Raw genomic sequence first — 26509 nt, 5'->3', positions numbered from 1 at the left:
ATAAGATGATTTTGTGGATAAAACGGGTATTTTAAGACATTCTAGATATAATACTATGAGATATCAGATAATTCTTTAACTCATTAACCCATATAACATATTTTGTATGTTTTTTATCAATCAATCCAGGCTGATATGCAGCGCCGTCATCAGCAATCTCCGTTGCATCCATCGTTACAGCAGTTGGGACCTATAGCGGCGTATCAACGGGATCCTCATCATCCTGATCAACGAGATCGTCGTGAGGATCTTAATTTCCGCGACCGTGTTGAACTAGAACGCAATCTATTGGTGGAAAGGGCGGAACGTGAACGAGATAGGGAACGTGAACTTCGGGACCGTGAGAGAGAACGCGAGCGAACCCGTGAAAGAGAACGAGAGCGCGATCGCGATCGTGAACGTGATCGCGATCGTGATCGTGATCGAGATCGTGACCGTGATCGTGATCGTGATCGTGATCGTGAACGTGAACGAGAACAGGAAAGGGAACGCGAGCGGGAACGAGAACGTGAACGGGAGCGTGATCGCGAACATCGAGAGCGTCGCGAGTTAGAACGTGAACAACAGGCACGGGAGCATTTGCATCGTGATCGCGAACGACTCGATCGGCATCATGAGGCAGAAGAACGCCGAAGAAAGCAACAATATGATGGATACTTGCCAGATAGGCGAGAAAGGTAATTTTAAAATATCAAATAATGATCTCACAACGTACTGATTAAAGTATAAAACATCATAATATACCTTATACTTTTGGTATATTTGAAATACCAAATTCTATTTGAAATTTCAATTCTATTTTATTATATTTAAAAAAAGGAAAAATTTATCTGTTTTCCAACTATTTTCATCGGTTTCTGCAATAAACTATTACAGTTATCATAAATAGTGTACAATAAATTATTATTTATTGTTCAGTAGGGACGGCCCGGCCGTATTGCTATACAATAAATTATATTCGGATAAAAAAGTAAAGATATAATTAAAAAAAAAAAAACAAAATAAACTAACACTTTCGATCGCAAAATGGACCATTACTGTAAATTATTTTTTTTAATACTTTTCAGAGCGATTGAATTAATGAGCGGTCGAAATACCTCAGATGGGTCACTTACAGCAGCAAATTTGATTGATGCTATCATAACACATCAGATAAGCCAAACAGCAGTCGATCCACCTCCTATGCCGTCGGTTCGAGATCCTCATAGGGCACCATATGTAAGTGTCGAAGGCAACACAATTTGTATCTTACTTAGACATAGAGATCTTACATAGAGTTACAGATAGCGATGTTTTTGTCTTATTAATATCAATATCATAAGAAACAACACGAATAGTTCCGTAGCTGCGATGATGAATTGCTTTTATGCTGTTTTATTTTTCAGTTTGCGTCGCGCGATCAGCGTTCTATTGCAATGCAGCAGGTGATACACGAAAACAACGGAAGCAAATCTCATTCTCCCAACGTAATAAATGTTGACTTGGATTCTGATAACGTACATTCTCATCACAGACGTGACAGTGGAGGAATAAGCGGTAACAGTCTTAGTGGTGTAAAAAATATCACTCTTGGCGAGTTAACCGAATCGATCATAGCTAAGGACTATTCGCCCAACCCCAATCCATATCTTCCGCTACGACCACCAATGATACCGTATGGTGCATCAACGACCGGAAATCCCGGAGCGGAAGCGATTCTGGCAGCTGATCAATGGAAACATCGGCGTCCAACGTCTCTAACAACATCCAGTAAGGAAGAACAAATGCAACGTGCACACGAAACTCAAAAGGGTCCCGGTCGAGCTACTCCTGAAGATCGGCATATTATTCGACTTGCGCAATCACCTGGCCCAAGAAGTAAGTTTCATGAATCCGCCTCGCCCGATGGGCCACAATTCTTTCACCCGGGCCCTCATTTGGGACGCGTCGCTGGTGGCACCGGAGTGCCTCATGCCGGAGCAGGAGGCAGGGATAATTTCGTTCTAGACTTTTACGTAAAAAATCGTATTGTCGAAGCAATGCGAACTGAAGATGAAAAGCGTGCTTCTACCGATCCTTCGATGGTGGTAGTTGTTGATGGAGTCGGTGGGGGTAGTCGGAATATTGAACGCCAGCAACAATCCTCTCCACGCAGTTTCCAAAATCTCTCACCTCATCATCATCAGCCACCCTCGTCTCACCATCATGTGAAGGAAATTACTTTGGTTGATCGAAGTGGTACACCGGCCTCTGGAGCAAGCGATGGACAACCGCATTCTTTGAATGAAGATCACAAACAAAATCATCCGTATCCACAGCATTCTACGCCTTCTTCCGTATTAGCAGCATCGGGTTCTACCACATCAAGTCCAGCCGTGGTTCATAGCACATACCATCCGCTAACGACGCAGCCGTTAACGTCGTTTACTACCCCACCAACTTACGCCTATCCGTTTAGTGCCCTTACTGTCGCCAGTGGGGCGCCGCCAACTACTTCCACCGGGCATCCTTCATCGCCATCTACATCTTCCACGACCTCTATAGTGAACTTGATGGGGACTGGAAGTGGTGGAAGTAATAATGTTGCTGGTTTGAAATCTATGCATTCAGGAATGATTATCACTGGAAGTGGTGCTGGAGTAACCGGCGGTCTTGGCGGAAACAATTCTATTGGAGCAAACAACGGAGGAGGCAACGGATCTGGTGGTGTGTTGACAGATGATCGTCATATTACCTCTGCTATCGAACCGAAACCACTGCTATCTGCTCAATATGAAGCGCTGAGTGATGAAGATTAAGGCGAAACCCCTTGGCTCTAAAGCTTAACACACGAATTGTGTTAATGTTTTGTTTATTTTTCATTGCACGCTCATTCTTTTTTTTCAACTTATTTTTTATCTTCCTTGCTACGAATTCTGGCCAAAACATCGTGCACTCATGTTAAAGATTGGGTTTTGCGTGTCAGCTTCATATTTTACCATAAAACAAAAGAAACTAATAGTAATCAGTTTTTGCAAATCATAGTGCAAAGATGCCCAAATCTATCATGAACAATAATCATATGCTTCACTCATTATAGGCTTTAATAGAATTTTCCGATTAGAAATATGGTATTTTCAAAAAAAATAATGATAATAATAAAAATGGAGCTTGATAGTGCCGCGGAATACGTATAAAGTAACACGCAGTATGTCGTGGTTTCGCCATTTGTCTATGCTGGCTTGTTCCAACAAGATCATGGTAGTGAGCAGGTTCCAACAAGAACATGAAAGTGGTACTAAGCAAACGTTTGACTATGATGAGTAATATGAAGAAATAGACATTAGAATGAAATATGGACAGGAATAACATGGTTCTAATGGCAAGTTTCGATCAATGTCAAGCAAGCATATGATGAAATTGGAAACGATACGGAAGTGCAAGATCTTCCTCAATATGGCAAAATTATCAAATAAACACTCAATACAAGCATTCTTATTCGCCATACTCAAAGCGCCATTACACAATCGACAAAAGTAATAATAACAGAAAAAAGTAATTTCAAACCGATGCTCTTAAACAGTACATTATGGAAAATTTGAACGATGGTGGGACAGGAATACAGGTAGAATAAGTAATACTTCACAGTCTGGTAGAGAGGATAGACATTGACAAAAAGAGAGCTACTACACATTATTTGCCACGGCTACTTAACTTTCACGATTCGAAATTTCCATTTTCTTTAGATTTGGTTGCTACCAACTGAGCGTGTACTGAATTGAAATGTTCAGTAACGGATATTTCAAAGTTATGTATTTTTTATCCAGAAATCAGTTTATATAACTAAAACAGTTTTATTAAAGATCATCACAATTGTCAATCAATTGTAAGTGTGACAGATCGAGAAATAGAATGTCTCAACAAACTTATCTTATCATTTTGCTTCAGTTAGACAATTTCGTACGTTTCGTTACACATCTACCACCGTTATACATTATGCTTCTATATTTACACCGTTATACATTATGCTTCTGAGCTGCAAAATAGAACGAGCGTTTTGACAAACAAACAAACACACGCATAAGTACTCATAAACATACATAAATACATACAATACTTTAATACACACATACACAGACAGATACAAAAACACACATAAGCACACAGTCAAACAGATACATAAAAAATCCTTTCATCATAAAAAAGAATCAGATTGCCCTTTCGAGTCAAAAGTTGCAATTTACGAAAATGTTATGCTGTTCGTTAGTAAGCAACACATCGACCGAGTATGGATGTGTTGTTTTCGTTGCGATAAGTCCAATCCGATTACTTTTGATCGATAAGATCGAGATCAGAGATTTGCATTACGATCATTATCAATCGTTGAACTCTTGTCACTCTGCAGCATCCAAAGGGTGTAGAAAAATGAAATTATGAAAAAGCTGAGCTGTGCGTCGATTGCAAATATGATGGTTTTATCATTCGTTTGAATTGTGTTCCTTGATCAACATCTATTATATACGCTTCGCCGATGCTAAACTGCCGATCGATTACTGTCTGTTTTGTGTGTATGTATGCCATTTTGCGGTTGTATCACATAGGTGAATGATGTGAAACTGTATTTCGCGTACAATCGTATGGTAAATATACAATGAAACAAAAATTACAGAGCAAACGTTCTTTATTCTTTGGAATGATCATTTGGTTGGATCAGCTTGTGACGAATGTAAAAGACATCGAGGAAAATTGATGAATAATCCCGGGGAAATTATATGAATAGAAGAGGAAGAAGGGATCCTGGAATATAAAAATCGTAGCAACTAATTGCTCTTACAAAGGATATTACTCATTCTGAGATAGGACACATTATGTACAGTAAAAATAAAATGAAAAATAAGTGACCAGCAAGATACTTTACACCCAAAATCAGTGGGGTGGTGCGATTTATTCTTCAATCGATTATTTTTTTAATTTCCTTAGTTTATGCATTACATGATACGATTTGTTCATTTTATTTTCTTAAAAGTAATTTAGCGATTATGCAAAAAAAAAACAATTAGAATATGCATTAAATAACGGAAGGGTCGCTGAGAAGTATATTACAAACATAAATGTAAGGAATCGAGAAAATCTGAGTGAACGAAAAAAAAAGAATGGCAAACATGTAAAAGGAAATATAATAGGTACTATGAAAATACTACAAGAATACGAAAAAAGTGTAGAGCAGTCGTAACTTGTAGATGCAGAATATATAAGACGAACTGAAGTAAAGAGAAAAAGAAAAAAAAAAACAAAAGAATCGATATGATATGAATATAAGAACGAGTAGATAGTGAGATAACACGTAACTAAAAGTAAACAAGCAAAGAAGTAAAGAAAATAAAGTGAAAATGTAAATTAAACTCACGAATGATTGAATTATTTGTTACTATTTTTGTCCGATAATTCTTGTAAAAGTTGTTTTACGTCTTGTTTTCGCAGTTTTGTATATATTTTTGTTACGATACTCAAACTAGTGATGGATTGAAACTAGTGTGGAGTCGGCCTTCGAAATCAAGGCCTGTACACGAAGTGCACGCGCAAAGTGAAAGACAAAAAACACAACGAAATGAAATGCGTGATCACAAGTACTTTGCACCGGACGGCTCCTGTTAACTCCGACCTGACTCCGGTTCCGGTGGACTTCGATTGACTCCGGACGACTACGAACGACTCCGAACGACTCCGGACAAGTGTTGGGTAAGCTTCATAAAATAGAATGAATGTTTTAAATGATTCAATGAATATGAATCTCGGTTGCAAAGATTCATGAATTTATGTCTCGAAAAAATCACGAAGCTTTAGGAATTCATGAAACTCAAGGGATTAATACATCTCCAAAGATTCATAGAGCTTGAGCTGCTCATTCTTCTTCTTCTTGGCGTAGCATCCTTCGTGGTCAGCCACGTCTATACAGGCTTTCGGGACTTCTTGGCAAGTACCACGCAGCCGGATAGTTTATTATGCTACGGGGAGACGAACCATGCGAGGCTTTAATCCACGACGGGCATGTTGTTAGGTGGGTCACCCAAATACAATATTATGAAAATCATACATCTGTAAAGATTCATGCATCCCTAAAGATATATGAATTTTAATGATTTTTTGAATCTTTTAGATTCACGATCTTTGAAGATTTGTTGATCTTTCGAGATTCATGATTCATTGGAGATTCAGTAATCTTTCGTGATTCATGAATGCTTGAATATTCATGAATCTTTCGAGAATCATGAATCCTTGGAGATGACAGTCATGAATCTTTGAAGAGTCGATTCGAGATTCGAATCACTCATCACTGCAGATTCATATGAATTAATTTCAACGAAAGATTCATGAAACCCAGTACTACTCCAGACATTATTACAAGAATCGCTTCAATTTTCAACATTATTTACATAATAAAAGGATTTATACCATTGACAGATTTAAGCATTCAAGCACAGTGCGTACTTTGAACCATTGCGGTAGTGCTAGCACTGTGTTAACTCTTCCGCATAGTGCACAATCTTCGCACAGTGCGCTCTCTTAGCGCGTGGCCACGGAGGTGACAAAATGTAGAAAAAAATTCCAACTTTTGTCAAAATTGCTAGTCAACTGCAAAAAAGAGCTTTCCTCGTGGCCGCACCAAAAATATACACAAAAACGACAAAAAGCTCAAACATCCGAATATCATCGATATTTTGTTTACGAAGTAATAAATAGGTACATAAATCAATTAAAAACATGCATTTTAGCATTATTATCAAAGCAATGGGTCACAACTGCGCCAAATAGCTGTTTGTTTAAGCATTTTTGCGAAAGTCAAATTTTGTCACTTTTTGTCAACTTTTGACAACTTAATTTCCTGGCTGCTCCAGGTTACTAAATTTTGACAAAAGCTCAAAAAAGTGACAAAAGCCCACTCTTTGAAAAAAAAAATCAGCATTTTGTCACTCCCATGGCCTCCCAAGGCTTCTCAGCACAGTGCACACTTTTCGCACGTTTCAAAACGCGATCCGGTGGTTTGGCGGGTTGCTCAGTGGTGGCAGTCATGTATGGTGGCAGTCAATGTGTTAAAGCACTGTGCTATGCTGTGCGCATAGCATGGTGTGCGTTGCGCACTGTCCGTATAGTAGCACTTTACCCCACATTAGTAGTGACGGGTAATTCGCAGTGGAGTCGTGGATCAACTCCGACTCCGGTGTTCGAAATATAAATCCGACTGAGGATCAAAACCGGATTCGACTCCGCGCTGATCGAGTCTGGATGATTCCGAATGATTCCGGATTAGTGATGGGTAAATTAAACAAAAATCCGGTAACGCTTCCGAATGACTCCGCCAAAATTGGAAGCGGTTCCGGAAGGTAGGTGCAAAACTCCGAGCTCGGAGCCGTCTGGAGCCGCCCGGAGCCGTCCGGAGCCGATCGGAACCGTCGGAATCGATGGAGCCGCTAGTCGGCAGCCAGAACCGTCGGAACCGTTGGAGTCGTCGGAGCCATCTGGGGCCGTGACTTTCGGGAGGCACCATTATCACATATTTTTCATAATAAATATTTGCGCACGATGTCAAGGAGCAATAGAACTATGATGGGAGTTTGATAAAATAAAATATATATACGGAGCAAATAATTTTTTTGACTTATTTTTCAAAAAAAAAAAAAATACAATAAAACTTCAGAGCAATATATGAAGAAGACTCTTTTTTTACTCGTGAGCTGCTTTTTAAAACGGAACTATCGCTGATATCGGGAAATTAAAGCGCTCCAGAATACTTCCGACTATTACAACGACTCCGAAGGCTCCAACTGGCCCCGTCGGCTTCGACGGCACCGACGGTCCCAACTGCTCCAACCGGCTCCGTCGGCTCCAACTGCTACGACGGCTCCGACCAGTTCCAGCTGCCGACTAACGGCTCCGGACGACTCCAACGGCTTCGGACGGCTCCGACGGCTCTAACGGCTCGAACGGCTCCGACGGCTCCGGACGGCTCCGACGGCTCCGACGGCTTCAGCTGCCGACTAGCGGCTCCGGACGGCTCCGACGGCTCCGGGCGTAATCGACGGTATAAATTATTCGGAATCGGAGTCAGAGTAGCAATGCTCGGAAGCGATTCCGAGCCGTGGGTGCGATTCCGGTGACCCATCACTAGTCCGGATGAGTCTGATCGAGTCCGCATGAGTTCGATGGAGCTGGAATGAGTCTAGTCGAGTAGTGGATCAGTCCGGATGATGATGATGATGTGTCCCACCTCATAGCCCTTCACAGGATTGAGATAGACGATTTATCTAGCGATAATTAAATGTTACAAACAAAGTATGTATAGATGTCACATGTAGGGGAAAGCGGGGCAAAATGGGCACCCTCTATTTAAGTATTATTTGACTACAAAGATAATTTCCAAGGCTCAAAATGTATTACAATGTTCTATGAACAGCATGTAAGTTTCATAACCCTTACATAACAAATAACCAAGAAAAATGCAAAACAAGGTTAAGTAGCATATTGATGTAATTTTTGCCACTTCGAAAATAAGGTTGAACCAGTGTCACAGAGATTCGTTGAAGTTTTACATGATACAGTTTTAAAGATATGATATTTCTATACACTTTTTCTGAAGAAAGCAAGGCGATTGAATGCGTATTTTTAGTAATATAACACAAAATACTAAAATGCTTCACGTGGGGCAAAATGGGCAGTTACGCTTGGGGCAAAACGGGCAGATGCTTTTGACATACGGCGCTTGGTGAGGCTATGGTGTTGTATTTGTCGCCTCAATAATGATAACAGCCACAGCTTCAAAAGATTCGATTTTGTAGAATTAAACGTGTAAAAACTGTTTTAATTTTGATAACATAGTTTTGGACGATTTTTAAATGCTTTCCTGACCAGCAAAACAAAAGATAGAACGAAAATACATTTCACGAAACGTGCGCAAAAGCATAGACCATTACCTAAGCGCAGATGTTGTAGCCTATATTGCCCCAGTGTTTTGACGTTTCACAGTTTCAACATCAACTTTTATTTTACACTATTTCATGATTTTAAGTAGTTTTTATTCTATGTGGCAATTTTAATCCACAGATAAAGGGTGGAGGCATACAATAAGGAAACAAAAGTTGTGTTTTGTGGCATATTCAAAGGAATATTCAGTAAACTGCTAAACATGCCCACTTTGCCCCGCTTTCCCTAGTAATAGGTCAAGTAGCACTTTTTACTGTGTTGTGCGGTGCTACCACCTCAACATCCCATCCCTACCAATCCATGTATACCTTATTTTTTTCTCATTCTACAAAGAACAAGAAAGTGAAAAAAATCCCGTTGGAAAAAAGGTTTTAGCGCACGTGACGAAAGAGTCCAAAAGGACCAAAGTCACTATAAATCTCTTGACAGACTGACGGACTGGATGGGTTTTATGCGTAGAACTTGGCCGGGCTATCGCTTGATAGGCTGAACGACTATGAAAGGCTGCACGTCGTTGTATCCTGTTACTGTATCGTCTTTTCACACATACGTAGCCAAAGATCCTTCTGAGCATCTTCCTCTCGAACGTGGCCAAGAAGGGTTTCGTTAGATGTTGACTGTTGTCATGACTCGGAGGCGTTTGTGAGTACGATATATGTACGACGTGGATTATTGTATCTACCTGATAAGTAACGCTGGTCATACTCATTCTATCGGTTATCATTTTACCAGGGATTAAATTTGTTTTATAAATAGCTAGTAATGAAACCTACATATAATTAATAACACAGTCTAATGAATGCATATTGAGTCTTTGAGTTTACGTTACCTGTGTTTAAATTGAGGGTATCCATTTTGCGCCGCATGCCTCCTTTATCCGAAGCTCTCATAGCTTTATGTGCAATATTTCTCTCCCTTGTTGGCTTGCTCACGATCGAGCACGTCGGTGTGACATGGCCCGATCAACAATCATTCTTCAGGATGCTCGGCCTCCCATTCATGTAGACACCCGGTGTCGGACAGGTCTCGCTTCACCTGATAATGTGCAATGTGATTATGTGCAATGTATAGTTCCTCAATATGACTGCATATGCTCAATGTAGCTCCACACTCACAATGTAGCTTTACAAACTTTATCGAGTTCCTTATACGCAATCCGATGTATCTATAGAAGTTCCCCTAAGATGTACCTTAAGGTTGTTTAAAATTTAATTAACAGTGAGTACAGTAATGTGTAAAAAAAATTCCGTGCACAACAATAGTTTCGACTAAACTGATAGTCTCAGATCATTTATGCTGTATGTTGCTGCAGTCGAAGGGTGAGCAAGCGGCCAAAGAAATAAATTCCTATACAAACACGAGCGACAATCTCCTGTCTGTGATCTTTGATTGGCAACCACAAACATTCTCAATGGCACAGCATCAGCTTCGTGCCTAGGACTGCAGCGTGCGTCGTACGATTCGTGAAACGTACACAACAACATCATTGGTAGCTCAGCAGTGTGTCCGTCCGCGTGGGGTCCGCCTGCCTCGCGCATCAGTTGACATTTGACTTTGAAACGATACGGGCCGAATCGCGGATGAGCGCAGTACAATTTTTGACGCGGTTTTGAATTTGTGGGGTGCATTAGCGCTACTTTGATGAGATTTTATTTGACACTGGCTTAGTGCTGCATTGAGTGATTTCATTTTGAAGCCGTTCCAAAAGGTATTAATTTATCAGCAGTGATTATTAACTACCATACGTGATAACAATCTAAAGGATCGTTGGTGTTTAGGCGCAATCAAAGCACAGGAACAATTGAAAATCGTACGTGAAAGGGCAATAATTTAAACAAAAAAAGAGAAACCCGTGCCAAATGCCGATGATGGGTGTGAATTTATGTTGCTGTTTATGACAAAGCTTCATGCTTTTTGTCTAACATAGTAGAGAGTATACTACACATTGGGGTGAAACAACTGTACAAACAGTGATTCACAGTAACATCCTGTGCCCCATCGCGCACATGTGGCCTAAGTGAATAATTTGCCTTTGATTGGTGAAGAATGCAATAGTCGTTTTTATGCATTTGATACGATCTTATCCAAAGTATTAGAGCATCGTATGCTCATGACGATTTATTTTTTGCGTCTTGCTGAAAGTTAACGATCTCTTTTATCTTTTGCGGATTGTTAAAAACAGCGTCCGAGAAGCGTTTTTCAACATTTTTGATTCTTATTCTGAAATTGTTTGATGTGATGTAATGTTTGCTAGAGACTTAGGTAGGTCAAATTAGCATACATCGGCAACGGGGCAGAACGCATTTTCACTTATTTTCATGTTTATTAGTGTGTGCCAAATACTGAGCGCAGATTCAATGATTTCCTTTGCCGGTAGAATGTCTCGAACCAAGTTGCACAATTCGTAAGCAAACGTGAAATGTATTATTTGTTTAGCACCAGAAAAGTATTCGAGTTCATAAAGCAAGCGTGTGATAAGCAAGGCTTATGTGTGTGTGCGTTTAGCGGCGGACGTGAAGGTCGTTATGATTAGCATAAAATGTGTTAGCAACCGGCGATCCCACTCAAACTGTTGACGAAGATCGAAGATCAATGGACTTTTTGGTTGTTTTGTGTGCATCTTCGTAAGTTTCTTCTCCACACTGAACCGAGCGGCTCGAGGTCAGTGTCATCTAAATGAAAAAAGCAATACAAAATACAAACGATATGGTTGAGGCCAAATGAAAATAAAAAAATAAAAACAAAAAACCGGAAAAGCAAGTTCCCGGCAGACCAAAAGTATGTGAAATTGGTGGCTCATCAAAATTCATTGGTCTTTTGAATGTCGGGAAAGTGATGCAATGGATCTGCAGCACAGGCGATCAAATCAGTGTTTGTATTCGTTGTATTTGTTGTGCAAAAAAAGTGTATTGTGCCAATCTTTTGAATAAAACAAAAAAAGCTAGGTCTTTTGTTGAATTGCCGAAAATTTCATTTTGTTGCATTCTGTCGTTGATCATTGAACATTACAAACCCAGAATATCTCGTTTCGCAACTGATGATAGTTATATTGTACCGCGTAAGTAGGGCAAAACTTTGAAGAATCAGTAAATTTAGTGTAATAAAAAGGTGATTTTTTAATATTTTTACGTAATTACATAGTATTATTACAACCGTTTCTACATGTAGAATAAAGTGACGCTTTGTGAAAGTTGTGTAGAATGATTTGATCATACAATGTTGTGTATCGTTATTCGACCTATAGGATTTACGATTAAATCTCGATTTCGTTCGATGTGAAAATAGTAAGTGTAGCTGTACGGATGCATCAACTCACAATGGGGCGGTTTGTGGTCCTATGCTGGTGGTTCTTGCTGCTGACCAACACGATACACCGAACGCAAGTTGCGTGCAGTTCTGTTCTAGTGGCCGACTTCCGGATGACGCGAATGGTTGAACTAAGCAGTCGACCTCCGTACTGCAAGATCCACTCTGACCGGTAAGCATGAATGGGGTGTAGCTTCCCTAGCCGCAGGTTAGTGACCGTTGCCGCACAGAGCAAACACATCCTGATGTATTGTTCCTGAGCAGAGAATGTTGAAAGCGAAACTTAAATCATCAACAAAAACCGGTCCATGACCCGGCCCGACCGAATGTACCCGCACGGAAGTTCAAGGCCGTGCTGTGTTGCTGCTCCAGCTCAGATTCTGTAGAGACGGCTGATTTTAAGTTACTTGAACAAGTTTGTGTTTGTTTAATTTTTTAGTGGAGACATTCAGCGCATGCTTTTAGCATCGGACACGAAGAAGGTACGGCAAGTGCCGCGAGAATCGGTAATAGCCCTGGAAGAGGTATGTGGCGAAGCTAGTAACATTTCCGGAGAGCTGCAAGGAGGGCTGGGATTTATTTACCCTGGCACTAAATGGTGTGGACCAGGTGAGTATCCGCAAGCTATTCATGCAAGTTTTGCGTAATTGATAAATATCAAGCTGTAGGACTTGGAGTAAGTTATAGGACATTGAGATAAAGCTAAAATATAGACTTGTGTACCGCATTAGCAAAACAAAAAAGGGTCAGTTGTCGATCGGTTGTAGCATTGCCGTTTCCTGAATCTTAACTTCCTACTAGCTGGTTAAAAAAAACATTTCAAGAACAAGCTATAAAGACAAATTTAGGGAGGAAACGTTGAAGAGCAAGTAATGAAATAAAACACTAATAGAAGGCTACGAGGCTATTATTTCTGTTTCGTAAGCTGAAGTTCCAAATGAAGACAAAACATAAAGTAGAATAGCAATACGGATTTTATGAACCGATGTGTCTGAACAAAAAAAAAAGGTATGGTAGAATATACTTAAAGCTCACTAAGAATTCAGACTGATTTATGTTTCGTCCATTTATGACAAGCGGAAGTGTAAAAGCTGTAAAGCACAGGGGCTCTCGATTACTTCATTACGCATTTTATCGTTTCGGGCTATTTGGTCAACTGCCCAAACCCTTCGTCAAATGTTGTAGCTTCTTACTCGGTGTTAGGTTTTTGGATGTTTGCCAGTTTGTTTCCTTTTTCACTAGGGTAAATATTGACTAATTAATTAAGTAATTAATTAATTAATTAATTCTTTTCGCTAATATTAAAAAAATGTTGGAAATTTAGCTTAAAAAACTTATTTATACATATACAGTTACAGTACAGCTATTTGAACTACCTTAAACATGTAAGGGAAAGTGCGGCAATGGTTATGTGGGGCGAAATGGTCACCTGTATTATTGGAAATATACCACTTGAACATTTTATAGCAAAAGATTTCTAAATAAACTAATAATTCAGGAAAATTATTGTTCAAAACGATGTTATTTTTACCGTCTCGAAAATAAGCTTTACGCTTTAATAAGCTTTAAGAATTTAGCCAGGGGCGGTCCCGTGGTGCAGTCGTCAACTCGAACGACTCAATAACATGCCCGTCATGGGTCCAAGCCCAAAATGGACCGTACCCCCGTAGTAAGGATTGACTATCCGGATTCGTGGTAATGAATTAAGTCTCGAAAACCTGTATAGGCCGGCATGTCCGCGTATGACATTACGCCAAATAGAAGAAGACTTTAACCAATAATTAGAGAGAAACAGAATGTGTATCTTGGCACATGACATTTATCTATGATTCACATGGAAAAAGTAACCGTTTTAATTTAATATAAAGTTGTTTTTTTTTTTAAATAAAAGTTTTGTAAAATGTTTCGCTTGGGGCAAAATGTGTGGTATGTTTTAACAGGAGCAAAATGATGAGGCTGAGATGTAAGCAAAGATCACTACATAAATCATGGCTTTATTTATGTAAGGCTAATATATCGCAAACTATATCGGCAAGAAAAATAACTGACAAATATGAACTTACTCCAGCAATTATTCAACAAATCACCTTAACGCAAAACTTACATCACAATTATAGATGGCAGAGCATAAACGAAAGCCAAAAGTGCAATGTTGTGACGCATTTTGCCAATTTTGTTTTGATGTGTTTTGACATTTTGTGTATGACCATTTTGCCCCATAGCGTAACCATTTTACCCCGCACAATACATTTTCACGTCTTTTGATGTTGATTTTTAAATTTCATTAAAATTCCATTTGTTGTTATTATTTTTACTCATATTTTTGATTCATGAATATGACGTCTAAGCATCGATTGCCGTCAAAATATCAGTGTACAGTGATATACCCAATGAGATGCAGTGTAAAATCCTTAACAGTGCCATTTTGCCCCGCTTTCCCTAACAAGGCAAATTCGTGTTTTCCCTGATCTCTGAGTGTAATACTTGTACTTAGACAATTTTTTTCCATTTTCTCAGATAAAAGATTTATACTGCAAACTATGATCATTCAAAACATCTAAATCAGGGGTAGAATAAGAATAATGCATCTGAATGACACTTTTTCCTTAGCAAAATGTGAAGTAATCCAGAGAAGTATTGTATTGTTATGTTATGGGCGTTAGGTATGCGTTGAAAAAATTGTAACAGGACAATGTTGGCGTTCATAACGTTTTCAACAGCCTCAATATTCATGTCTATATCATGACGTGCTTTAACAAAATCCTACTCTACCCGAAAAAGCCCCGTTTTAACCCGATTTGAACCCGATTTGGTACATCCCTGGTCAAATGGTAGCTAAACACGAAAAGTGATCGAAAGATAACTTTACAGGTACCATCGCAACAAACTATTCCGATGTGGGACGATATGCTGCCGAAGATCAGTGCTGCCGAGAACATGACTTGTGCCCTAATGTGTTACTCCCGGGCGAGTGCCGCCGTGGGTTATGCAACCGTGGCGCCTTCACTCGTTCTCATTGCGACTGTGACGCACGTTTCAGAAGATGTTTGCAGAACTTAAACACGGGTAAGTAACAGTGATAGTGTGTTCCAGTGTCAAAATACTGGACGAGGAATAAGTCCATGATAGTTTATTTTTTCCTATTGTCTTACGTATTTAAACTTTAAAGAGTTAATAGAATATATCCCCAAAATTCGATTTTAGTTGTGTTATAGCCTGTCGTGAATTTTCCATGCTCGTTTTCGGTATTATCTTTCCCCTAATAAAAATCACTCTAACTAAAGAACTACATGCCCACCGTGTGTTCAGGCCCCGTTTGGACCGACACCCTATCCTGCTGACTATGACTATGCTTGATTATTCTGATATGTATTGACCGACAAATCGCTGACAGCCAGGTCTAAATCGACAACGATTGTAGCTTCAAATAATAATGAAAAGCATAATCAGGATCATGTTGTTTCCTTGATCTTGAATTTCATAACAGTTAGCTACTCGGCGAGGATATGATTGCACAAACAACGTAGATGGGAAAGATAAAAGTCACTAGCAGTTTAATATATGATTTTCTAAAAAAATGCAAAATTCCTTTAAAGAATCTAATAATTTATCTTATTGTTATAAAATGCACTATACAAGTAAATAAGTAATTTAATGCTGGTCTGTTTCGCAGAGACGGCCAACACACTTGGTGCTATATTCTTCAATGTCGTACAGGTGACATGCTTTGGCGAAAGAAGACCGTGCTCAGTTTGGCAAAGGTAAGTTAACGACCAGCCATTTATTCATTCGTTGTTTCGACTACAACAACGGCAGCGGCTACACAAACGCATCCGCGATCTGTCGCTTTATTCGCCACAAACTCGCTGTATGATTGATACGATAGGGTGAAGGCACGGGAAGATAGCAAACGTCACCGAGATCAGTCTATCCATTTTATAACCTCCGAAAGTCGCTGGCCCCATCAAGCTTGACCTGCACGGCGAGCAGGTGTCGCAATACTCTTCCGAAGCAACAACAATCTTTTACTCGCCGCTTGCCCGCCCGTCCTGGCAACGCTGATGATGATTAGGAAAGAGCCACGAACTGGCGCAGTTTTGGTGCGTATAGCACAGCCAAAGGTGTTTCGAACCGCATTTCGATATGGTTGACACAGCTTTCGACGTCTCGTTTGGTGGGTAGGGGTTGGGAGGAGGGGGTTCGTGGGGAATGAAACGGCCCTGCTTCAAATCATTCGTGTTGAAGATAATGCTTTCCAAGCTGGTGAGCTTCTGCTCTTTAGTGCGTAGCCTAGACGCTTTATTTTTTCGGGCATTGCTTAAAATGGTCGGTAGTTTGGGTTGGGATCGCAATGGATGGATCGTGTGAAATCAATCCGCTGGACGCAGTGAAGGCGCAATAGGGCGGTCTTCGCTGGTTCGCTGGCAATAAGAGCAAAAAGATGAGCTAACAAGCGCTGGGTGCATGAGCGAGACTAGGTCGAAAACATGTGTGGCGGTGACGACTGGTGGTGGTGCTTTGCTGACCTTGACTCTGAGCGTGTGAATGAAGAAAAATGGTTTGTAAGTATCAACATTCGAAATTCAGGGTGAACCGTAATTGATCCCGAGGGTGACTGAACGCGGTACGGAAGATGTATATTGTTTGCAAACCGGCTTGGCCTGAGCCACCACATACGCTCTTGCGCTAAAACCAATCGGATATCGTTATTTTGACCGAAGCTTTTATCATACTTTCAGTGGCAGCCACTCGGGATACGATTGTCCCGTACAGTTCTATCGCTCTGGCACGTACAACCTACCGTTTGGTGGTGCGTATAATAAACAAGCAAATTCGCTACGAAACTCGCGGTCGTTTGACCTGGGCAGCCCGAATGACGTTACCGGTGGAAATCAATTGAAAATCAGCTCGCTGGGCTTAATATCGCAGAATTTGTTTAAGGACCTGTTTGTGAGGCCGCTAAACGGCTATACACGCTACTGGATAACGGCAAAGTCGATCGTATACGGATGAACGTTACTGTTTCCAGGAATGCTTGAATGATCCGGGTCCGATAGAGATTGAGACTGTCTGTATAAGGTTTACAGTACATTGCTAAAACCCATGAGGTTCAAAACCTCTCAAAACACCAGCAACAACAATACATTGCTAGACTTGTTATTTGAGCAATAGGAATCGAAATCAGGAATCGATTTACGCTCGCACAGATGTTCCATTCAATTACCAGTATTTCATGGCCAACTGTATAGTTACCTTAGTTTTCCTCAGGGCTAGATCAGTATTTGTTAGTGAGTGTTTGCTACCTAATTGTAAGTGTAACTCATTTTGGAACAAAGTACCTCAAACGCCTCAAACACCTCAAACGCTCCACACAATGATGGTCTGCTGTGAGTACAGGTCAGAGAAAATTTTGAATGAATGTAGCCATGAAAATAGCGGGTGAAAGAGTGGTCCGAAATTTAATGGCCGCAAAGAAAAACGAAAGCTGAAGCGACGGAAGCTGACCACGTCAAGGCACAGCGGAAACAAAGCCATGCGGCCTCAAAATGTGAACAGCTCATGGACAATGGTGAGTGAGAGGATGTTTGAACTTATTTTGGGAGGTACATGGAAAGGAGATGGTGTAATGGTTAGATTTACTTGGTAATGTAAACTATTCTTAAGCGAGTTGTAAGGTGGTGGTGGTGGTGCTGCTGGTGAAGATGTTGTTTCATACGGTGGTGGACAGTAACAATGTGTTTCCCTTAGACCGTTTCATGTTGTATGGCAGAACTTGTTTTCACTTCTTAAATGTTATTGAATAATCGTTGTTTCATATTTATTTCTATTATACCTTTACCACTAGAGTGGGCTTCAACCAGACGGAAGCGGACGAGCTATGCTCAAGGTGGAAGTATCGGCCGAGCGAAAAATACATCCCAATCATGCAGCAAAAGTCGAATAAATAACTAGCTTCATAGTAAATGCGCGCTGATGGCGTAATCAAGGGTTCTCTGAAGATAGTCAATTGAGGAGCACTACTGTACATGTACAAGTACATCCGTTACAAAGCATCCAGCTGTACACACGATTGATCAATAGGGAGTGAACATAGGAAAGCTTCTTAGATTGTAATAGTCATGTTGGCCGCAACATTGATGTGACTAGTAAAATTAGTTAAAGTTGGTCGTTATGCTTATAAGATTTGCTCAAGTAAAAGAAACACTCCGTAACGATAGTGATTGTCGTTTTCTCTCGCCTTACGATGATTGTCTCATGCAGATCAACTATTAAATGCATTAATTAATTATTTGTGATGAGTAATATTTCATCTCTATTTCGTAAAAGGCTTTCGTCTAAAAAGTAAACATATAGACATTCCATCACATTAGTTGCTTTCGAAATAAAAAATACAGCAGCAAAAAATAAGTTGAGGTTTTATTAATGCACTCCTACATTAACTTGCGACTTCAAAATGAGCTACATATTTGTTTTCTTCTAGCGTCCGTTGCGCTCAAAGTGTCAAAGAAAGGGCTAATAAATAGACCATACTTTTTAAAGTCAAAAGTCAACAAGTTTTTAGTTCTCAGCTCTCAAATTATTGTTATCCGATGATTAGTTTTAAGAACATGTGTAAAAATTTAAAACTGTTCATATGAACACTCACCGTCACAACACACACTTCTTCTGACAGTGAACGAAACAAACCGAGTATAGCTTAGAAACGTAAATATTCTTTATTTAATAAAAGTTAACACCACATAACAGCTGCAAAGCATGCGAATCGTACAGCCTCAACAGTTTGGCTAAATACACTATGAAATGGAAACATTGGGGGTAATATTACGTTCGAAAAGTATATTGAACCAGTTGAGATCGTATCGGTACTCCACCTCTGGGAAAATTAACTGATTGGAGCCGATGTAGGGAATGTCAAACCATTGCCATCGTTTGGAATACGAATTGTCCACCATGTATGCGAGGCAACGATCGGCGGTGAATAGTCCATCATTTCTGCAACGAAGGTCAATGAGTGCAGGTCAGCCCGGATGAATACTCTGCCGCAGCACAGCTGTTGAAATAAGATGAACGATTCTTTTGCCTACCTTTTTACGGTGCACTCCATCACAGGGTACTCGTAGTCGAAGCAACTGGACTGAAACTTGGTGTAGATCCACGCTACGGCGTAGGAGAAAAAGGTGGAAATGTTTTGCAGACATCTTAGAAACTCAACATCACAGTTACACCGCAATCTGGTTGGTGATAAACAATTGATGGGTAACGTGACACATCACACCGTATGAGCTCGGTAATGGTGAATTAGTAATAATAATCGTTAAAAATTGAAGGGAGAAAGCTCCTCATACCTGGTAAATATTTGCGCTTTGTAGGGTAAATCCTCGTACCGGTGATAATCCCTGGAGTGTACAATAGTGTCCGGACATTCGTCGTGATGTTTGCAGCACTGATCGATGCTAGAAAAGTATGCGTTTTGCACCGTGCTTCCGTCGGCAGACCAATTGCCGGGACCGCAGTAGTAGGTGAAAAATTTAAGTCCTCCGTGCAGGGGCTGCAGAGCAGAGCCGTAATCAGCCTGCAGCTGGTGATGATCGTAGGAGTCCTGCACGTTTTCTAACTCAAGCTGCTGTTGAATGGCGTCAATTAACTGTTGGTCGTAATAGACAAAGGTTGGATTACTCCACGGTATGGCACCGGTGCTGTTGACCAGAATGTAGTCCTGCAGAAGTAGTGCTAGCGTAGGGATGTAGCCACTTTCGTCCAGTGCACGGTAGAATGCGCGTGCCGTTTCTCGGTGATCGTTCCGCGCAGTTGCTAGCATGTTCGAAAAAGACTCACAAACGATGACAAAAATGGTACTGATAAGTATAACGTACGAGCGCACCATTTCATTGCCAAGCACTGACTGAACCTTTTCCCACGTGTGGGAGGAATCATAGGTGGGCGCTTTTTATTATAACCTCATAAACGGCGCGCTAAACCATTCATCTCAGTCAGGTTAACGCGTTAAGCAGATGCATATGCGCGAAAAGAAGACGGAGCGTAGCTGCTGGAAAGGGTGCTAAGTTAAATACAGTTACGAGTAAATGCGACAAACTGTGGGGATGAAAAGCCTTCAGAGTTAGTCGAAAACTCAGCTAAGAGGTGGTGTGTACAGCCCTCGATCTGTCGGTGCCAACGGAAGGTCGGCTGTTGTCACACTTATCGTTGTTTATGAATTAATAACTTTATCTTCGACTACTGCCGGCGTTTCGGTCGTTGATAATCTCGCGGCGCTTTCCAGCTAGTGACTGCCAGTGCCAGTGGAGCAGTGGCACAAGTGAGGTGTAATTTAGTCCCGTCCCACGTTACTGTCTACAGTTGGGATGTGGTATCGTAGGGTTTAGCATTAGGAGGAACATAGTGAAACCATTGATGGATTATTCATTACCATCGGTGCAAGATGCAGAATAGTGTTTTTTTCTTCCTCTATTTGTGCAGTGTTTGTTTGGGCACGGTAGGCTAGGCAAGGCTACTCGAGTGCTGTGCTTGTTTAGATAGCTAATAACGAAAAAGCCTCCTGTTACCTTCAGGAAGATGAGGTTGCACGATGGCGATTGATGGCCCAACATGGAAGGGTTCACGATCGGTCGACAGATCCATGAAAGTGATGCGCTAAGGTGGGACGTCAAAGTGTTTCGTGTTTAACATTTATGTATTGTTTATCTGACGTGCTTTCGATAAACTTGACCTTGTCTAAAAGTATAAACCTTCTCTGAACAAAATTGAATGGAAACAAATAGCAAGTTACAAATTTGTCCCATTTCTTGTTATTAATCTGCGACAAGCGATTTGCAGAGAGAAAGAGAGCGAGAGTGAGAGAGAGAGAAAGAGAGCGAGAGAGAGAGAGAGAGAAAGAGAAAGAGAGAGAGAGAGAGAGAGAGAGAGAGAGAGAGAGAGAAACTGCAAAAAATAATTTTTGAAACTATCATTCATGATGTTGATCGAATTCGGTGGACACCAACAATGCTTATATTAAATTTAAATCTAAAATCTACAATGTTTAATTCCACCAATCTTGTTTGCTGGGATGAGACCTAGAATGGAAAAACCATGTTTTTGTCAAGCAAATTTTTTAGATACCCTAGAATTAAACTAAGATAAATCAATTTTTTTCTATTACTTAATAAGCAGTTTAGAAGCTAACAATTATTTAAGTCCGACATAGTTCAAAATATACATATTTTACTATCAATTTTGCAAAATATTTCACATGCTCCATTTAACAAACTAAAGAATTTTACCCTAAACCATTATTTTGTTAGGTATGTTATTATGCATTATCGAAAACAAATGGATTTCTCTCAAATTATCTCCAGTTTCTCGAACAAAATCCGAAATAAAGATGTAGCCCTAATTATAATATTTTGTAATATATTAAAAGATGTGCCTTTTATTTGTATTGAAACAATTCACAAAACATGGACAGTGTGTTAAACCACGTATCAGAAAATTTTCTGCACACTTCTGGGTAAACATTCACCATTACTTCTTTCCTGAATCTTTTAAAGGATTCTTCTTCTTCTTCTTCTTTTTGGCTCAACAAATAGAAATATGAAGTTTCTCGAACAAAATCCGAAATAAAGATGTAGCCCTAATTATAATATTTTGTTATATATTAAAAGATGTGCCTTTTATGTATTTTTATTGAAACAATTCACAAAACATGGACAGTGTGTTAAACCACGTATCAGAAAATTTTCTGCACACTTTGAGGACAATCTACAGCTTTGCTCAGGCAAATAATCAGGCTGAAATCTATGCATAAATGTAAGAATAGAAATAAACTTGATGCGGTCCACCGAAAGTCGGACAGTCTCGATTTCTTAGCAAAATGACCACGTAGCATGCCAACATTGACCAACCACATTCAAATCGTTTAATATCAATTATTAGAGTTCAATCGACTATTTTGAGTATTCAAAGGCGTATTACATAACCTATACCAAGCGCTCTATGGTCCAAATCAGACAAATTAATGTAGCCTAGTAATTTTCAAGAGGGTGTTATTGTTATTCATTTAAGCTATTATATCCTTTGATACAGGGGGCCGGTCTGGTGGTACAGTCGTCAACACGAACGACTTAACAACATGCCCGTCATGGGTTCAAGCCCCGAATAGACCGTGTCCCCATACGGTAGGACTGACTATCCTGCTATGGAAACAATAAGTCACTGAAAGCCAAGCCCACTTCACTTAGTGGGTACAGGCAGGCCTTGACCGCCAGCGGTTGTTGAGCCAAAAAGAAGAAGAAGAAGAATCCTTTAAAAGATTCAGGAAAGAAGTAATGGTGAATGTTTACCCATAGAAAACCTGGTTGTCTCAATGCTAGTGATCATTATTCAGCTAAAGTAGATTACTACTTTGAATTGTTTGAAGATTGCTTCAAGGGGGCCACATATGGTCTGTTGAATTTTAACAATAAATGAACAAATGAACAAATGTTCGAACATGCTCCTTAACCAGGCCCGAAGAAAAATGTACATGTTAGTAACGTAAATGTTATCCAAATATTTAGCAAGATAATGATAAAGACTTTATGTCGTAAGCGCTCATGAATCCCCATAACATTCGAGATGCCCTATCAAGTTCAATAGTTGTCACCCACTTTTAATTCTGTTTAATCACCTGTTTAATTCTGTCGAATTAAAATACAGTGTTGGCCACCTAATGTCGGACACCTCATATTTTCACCTATTATCTGACTTTGCGGTACCCAGGATAGTTAGACCGGATAAACCAATGGTCTCCAACCTGTGGTCCGTGGCGTTAACAGAATATCTCTAAGATACAGTCTCTTCTAGATGAATTGTTTTTTAAGGATGAACATTTTGACGATCCCGTCATATTCCATACATTTTGTGTCTCTTCAAGATGAATGTCTCCCTAAGGTAAATTTTCTTCAAGCTGCATATGCGATTTGATAGCCGAAATTCTCTAAGATGAATGTTTGGATGATAGTTCACAAAAATATTGGTCAAAGGATGCCATGTTTTTCGCGTGGGGTACTTCATAGCAACACCATCATTAATTTTCCTCAACATGAATATCTCTCTAAGCTGAGGTGAATCTTCAAGGAACCGTTAGAGAGATTTCTCTGTATTTTTGAAAAAGAAAAATGTACTTATAGTATAGTATAGTATAGTATAGTATAGTATAGTATAGTATAGTATAGTATAGTATTGTATAGTAAATACATATTGTGCATTTTTCCACCCACAATCAAGTTTAAATCTTATTCTACACATACCTGTTGAAAATTTAAGCATATTTTTAATCAAAAACTTTGAACTAAGTTTAAAAAATGTATGCCCTCAATAGATGTGGGCCGCGGCAAATGTATTTTCAAAGCCAAGTGGTCCGCGATCCTAAAAAGGTTGGAGAACACTTCCATAGACCACTTATCGGAAAACTTTTTTTCATCCATCGATGAGGACACTCTTTAGATATGTCCTTATAAAAATTCAGATCAATATATTTTAAATAAATCTCCGAACACTATGTATGAATGTGATAAAAGGTGTGAAATATCACAAGCAGTCACGGGGAAACATACACTTAATTTATATTGCTCTCTTAATTCGTGTAGCTAGTACTTAGTAGCTTCTCATCTTCGATATTAAATTCGATTCTGACATTTTCGATTCAAGGATAGTGAGTCTATAACACAAAGACTAAGAAAATTATCGTAAGCTGGGATGTCATATTTATGGGCGAGTGTGCAACGTTTTAGCGCGTGGCCACGGAGCTGAAAAAATGTTGAAAATTTTTTCAACTTTGTCAAAATTGCTTTTCAACTGCAAAAAAGAGCTTTGGGTTCTTTGGGTTCTTTCGTTTTTTTTTGCAAACAACAAGTCCGTGAATTGATGCACTTTTAGAAAATCAGCAGAACTACAGATTATCAGTTGGTTTGATCGCATAAAAAGCAAGCCAATATTGACAATCTATCATTTGTTCTATTCTATTTCTTGTTTTTCGAACAGTTTAAAATCGTCTATTTATAGTTTTTTCTCTAAATTTGTGAATGTTTAAATGTTTTTCTGTTCATTATTTCAAAACGATCATGAATATTTGCATTCATTTCCATGATTTTTTTAAATGTTGATGTATAAAAAGAACCATAGCGTTTGTTTCCAATTTAAACATATAAACTTAGACTTGGGTTTGCAGCTGAGATAATTTCGTTTATTTGTATGCTCGTGATTCGAAACCTATCTGGTTTTTGGATGAAAGATGAAAATTCTAGGAAGGGCCGATCGGCCACCGAAAGCGCGCACGTGCCGTAGCGCAGGCAATTGTCTTTTGTTTCAATCTTCATCTCACTTGTGAGCAGTGCTGCAAAATGTCACTATCAATGTCATAAAAAAATCTGACTGAAACAAAATCCATATCAGCGTCACGTACTCAATTGTGATAATCAGAGGTGATACTCAGAACGATTGGTATGACTAATACATGCTCATGACATGTTTGCGACCATATCACGACTTTTTTTTGCTGTGATCAATTTTGCAAAATGTCACTGACATAGTCATGCAAAATTCTGGCTGAAACAAAATCATCTCAGCGTCACGAGCTCTACTGCGAAGATCAGAGACGAGCCTCAAACAGTTGGTGCGACCATCGCATGCTTGGTGACATTGTGTGCAACCAACTCGTGTTCAATCACTTGGTCGCGACATTTCAGTCGGTGATCATCGCGATGGTCACGGGAGATATGCATTACGTGCGAGTGGTTCCAAGAAACAAAAAGAGCATGTTTTCTCGCTCTGTTTGACCCGACAGATAATCAAAACAGATAGAGGGAGAAAGCATGCTCATTTTGTTGCTAGAGCCCACGCGCCAAGTATATTCCAAGAATGTCGCGATTATCGCCGACAACAATGTCGTGCCCAAGTGAGTGATCAAAAGTTGGGTGCTAAACTAAATTTCACCAAGCATGTGATTGATTCTCCCCTACCCGCAAATTTCCGTTAAATGCCTTCTACATTATTCGGTTGTTAAAGACCAACTCATTGAAAGGTGTTAATATATCAAACTCATTTCGATAACTCTAATAAAAGGAAAAATGAGATACATATTTCTCCCATCCTGATAATGAACGGTGAACATAGTGTAATTATTATGTTTTTTAAAAAGGTATTATTTTAATTTCGCTTCACATAAATTTTGTTTAAAGTAATTATAGTAAGAAAAAATTAATTTAAAAAGAAATAAACGCAGAAAAAAGATCATAAAAATCAGGATTTGAACACACGCTTTCTCGGTTCGGAACCAAAAGCGTTGTCACTGCTCTATTTGGCAGCTACATTAGTACAGGTGCAAATTCAGTATATAAACAAGCTAAGATGGCGGCAAGCTATCTGTTCTCCTTGAATCAAAAAGTTGAAAGATTTCGAAGAGAACCCGTTACAGCCGTGAAAGTTTCGGTTGAAATCTTTATTCGCCTTCTAAGGCGACTAAGGCACTGGTCTAATCTTGTTGCGCGCAACATTGTTGCTGGCAAAATGTATGGATTTTGACAGCTAGCGCAACTTTGTTGCCGGCCAAAATCAAACCAATTTGATTTTTGTCTGGCAACATTTTCTATTTACCTTTGCCATGGTAATCGGGTGTATGAAATGACACAGCAGCAGTGTGCGTTTTGTTGACATCCGCTAAATTTGGATTTTAAGCATTTATAACACATTTTTTGGTTTATATTTTGTTTTTTCAACACTTCATTCAACAAGTGAATGATAAAAAATAAACTCTGAGCTGTTAATTGGAAATTTTTTTACGCTAAACAATGTCAAAGCGAAATGTTGCCAGTAACATTCATAGACCACCTCAGCGATATGTTGCCGAGCAACAATGTTGCGCGCAACAAGATTAGACCGCTGCCTAAGGCCTTAAATGCCTTCTGAATGCCTTCAAAGCCGTTTAATGCTGGTAGGGTCGAACTGTTTCAGTATAGTCACTGATCATCTCAATTGTGTACGTGATCTGATTTGAGCTTCGTTTCAGTCATGAGTGTTGATGATTGAAACAGTGGCATTTGGCAGCACTGTTCACAGCCAGAAAAAAAAATCATGATTATGCTTGCGTCGGCATTAAGCTAAGCTTGTCAGTCAGAGTATCGCGTTGAACTCAAGAATTCACATGTCGTGTTCAGCATGTCATGACGCACTTTTATTGACTATCAGCAATGAGCATCAAGCTACCACGGATATGTTCATTATTTTCGTT

At 39.6% G+C, this 26509-nt stretch overlaps 3 protein-coding genes and 1 long non-coding RNA gene across 32 annotated transcripts in view; 2 read left to right on the top strand and 2 right to left on the bottom strand.

The window, feature by feature from the left end:
• Positions 1–5364, top strand: part of LOC4576575 (uncharacterized) — a 64038-nt gene extending 58674 nt beyond the window's left edge. For 18 of the 19 annotated variants that reach the window (XM_061651352.1, XM_061651355.1, XM_061651347.1 and 15 more), the window contains 3 exons: positions 130–677; positions 1068–1218; positions 1386–5364. In XM_061651352.1, the coding sequence (XP_061507336.1) occupies positions 130–677; positions 1068–1218; positions 1386–2777 (2091 nt within the window). In that variant the 3' untranslated portion in view covers positions 2778–5364. Of the gene's footprint in view, positions 1–129; positions 678–1067; positions 1219–1385 lie in introns of those variants that run through there. The other variant, XM_001231095.3, reaches the window with a different exon arrangement.
• A 3648-nt stretch (positions 5365–9012) lies between these two features.
• On the bottom strand, positions 9013–10240 carry LOC133392179 (uncharacterized). Of its 2 annotated transcripts, XR_009765505.1 has the most exons (3): positions 10053–10240; positions 9767–9972; positions 9013–9693 (listed from the first exon to the last, which is right to left on the bottom strand). It is a non-coding gene; the product is annotated as an uncharacterized LOC133392179 (long non-coding RNA). The 2 variants fall into 2 exon arrangements; XR_009765506.1 differs by having other exon boundaries at positions 9013–9972.
• A 156-nt stretch (positions 10241–10396) lies between these two features.
• Positions 10397–18794, top strand: LOC1278497 (group 3 secretory phospholipase A2). 10 transcript variants are annotated; one of them, XM_061651369.1, is made up of 6 exons: positions 10397–10645; positions 12223–12415; positions 12683–12852; positions 15115–15309; positions 15917–16004; positions 18089–18794. In XM_061651369.1, the coding sequence occupies exons 2-6, from the start codon at positions 12240–12242 to the stop codon at positions 18189–18191; spliced, it is 732 nt and encodes a 243-aa protein (XP_061507353.1). In that variant the 5' UTR covers positions 10397–10645; positions 12223–12239; the 3' UTR covers positions 18192–18794. The 10 variants fall into 10 exon arrangements, with proteins under 10 accessions (XP_061507353.1, XP_061507356.1, XP_061507351.1 ...); XM_061651372.1 differs by having other exon boundaries at positions 10428–11561; XM_061651367.1 differs by lacking the exon at positions 18089–18794 and adding an exon at positions 16983–17812 and having other exon boundaries at positions 10428–10645.
• A 140-nt stretch (positions 18795–18934) lies between these two features.
• Positions 18935–25884, bottom strand: LOC4576574 (uncharacterized). Its single transcript, XM_061663808.1, has 4 exons — positions 25876–25884; positions 19590–20152; positions 19329–19475; positions 18935–19236 (listed from the first exon to the last, which is right to left on the bottom strand). The coding sequence occupies exons 1-4, from the start codon at positions 25882–25884 to the stop codon at positions 19038–19040; spliced, it is 918 nt and encodes a 305-aa protein (XP_061519792.1). The 3' UTR covers positions 18935–19037.
• Positions 25885–26509: the final 625 nt, after the last annotated feature.

The sequence above is a fragment of the Anopheles gambiae genome, chromosome 2, assembly GCF_943734735.2.
Source record: "Anopheles gambiae chromosome 2, idAnoGambNW_F1_1, whole genome shotgun sequence".
Lineage (NCBI taxonomy): Eukaryota > Metazoa > Arthropoda > Insecta > Diptera > Culicidae > Anopheles > Anopheles gambiae.
The sequence above is the reverse complement of the archived record's forward strand: the minus strand, read 5'-3'. Positions and strand labels throughout refer to the sequence as shown.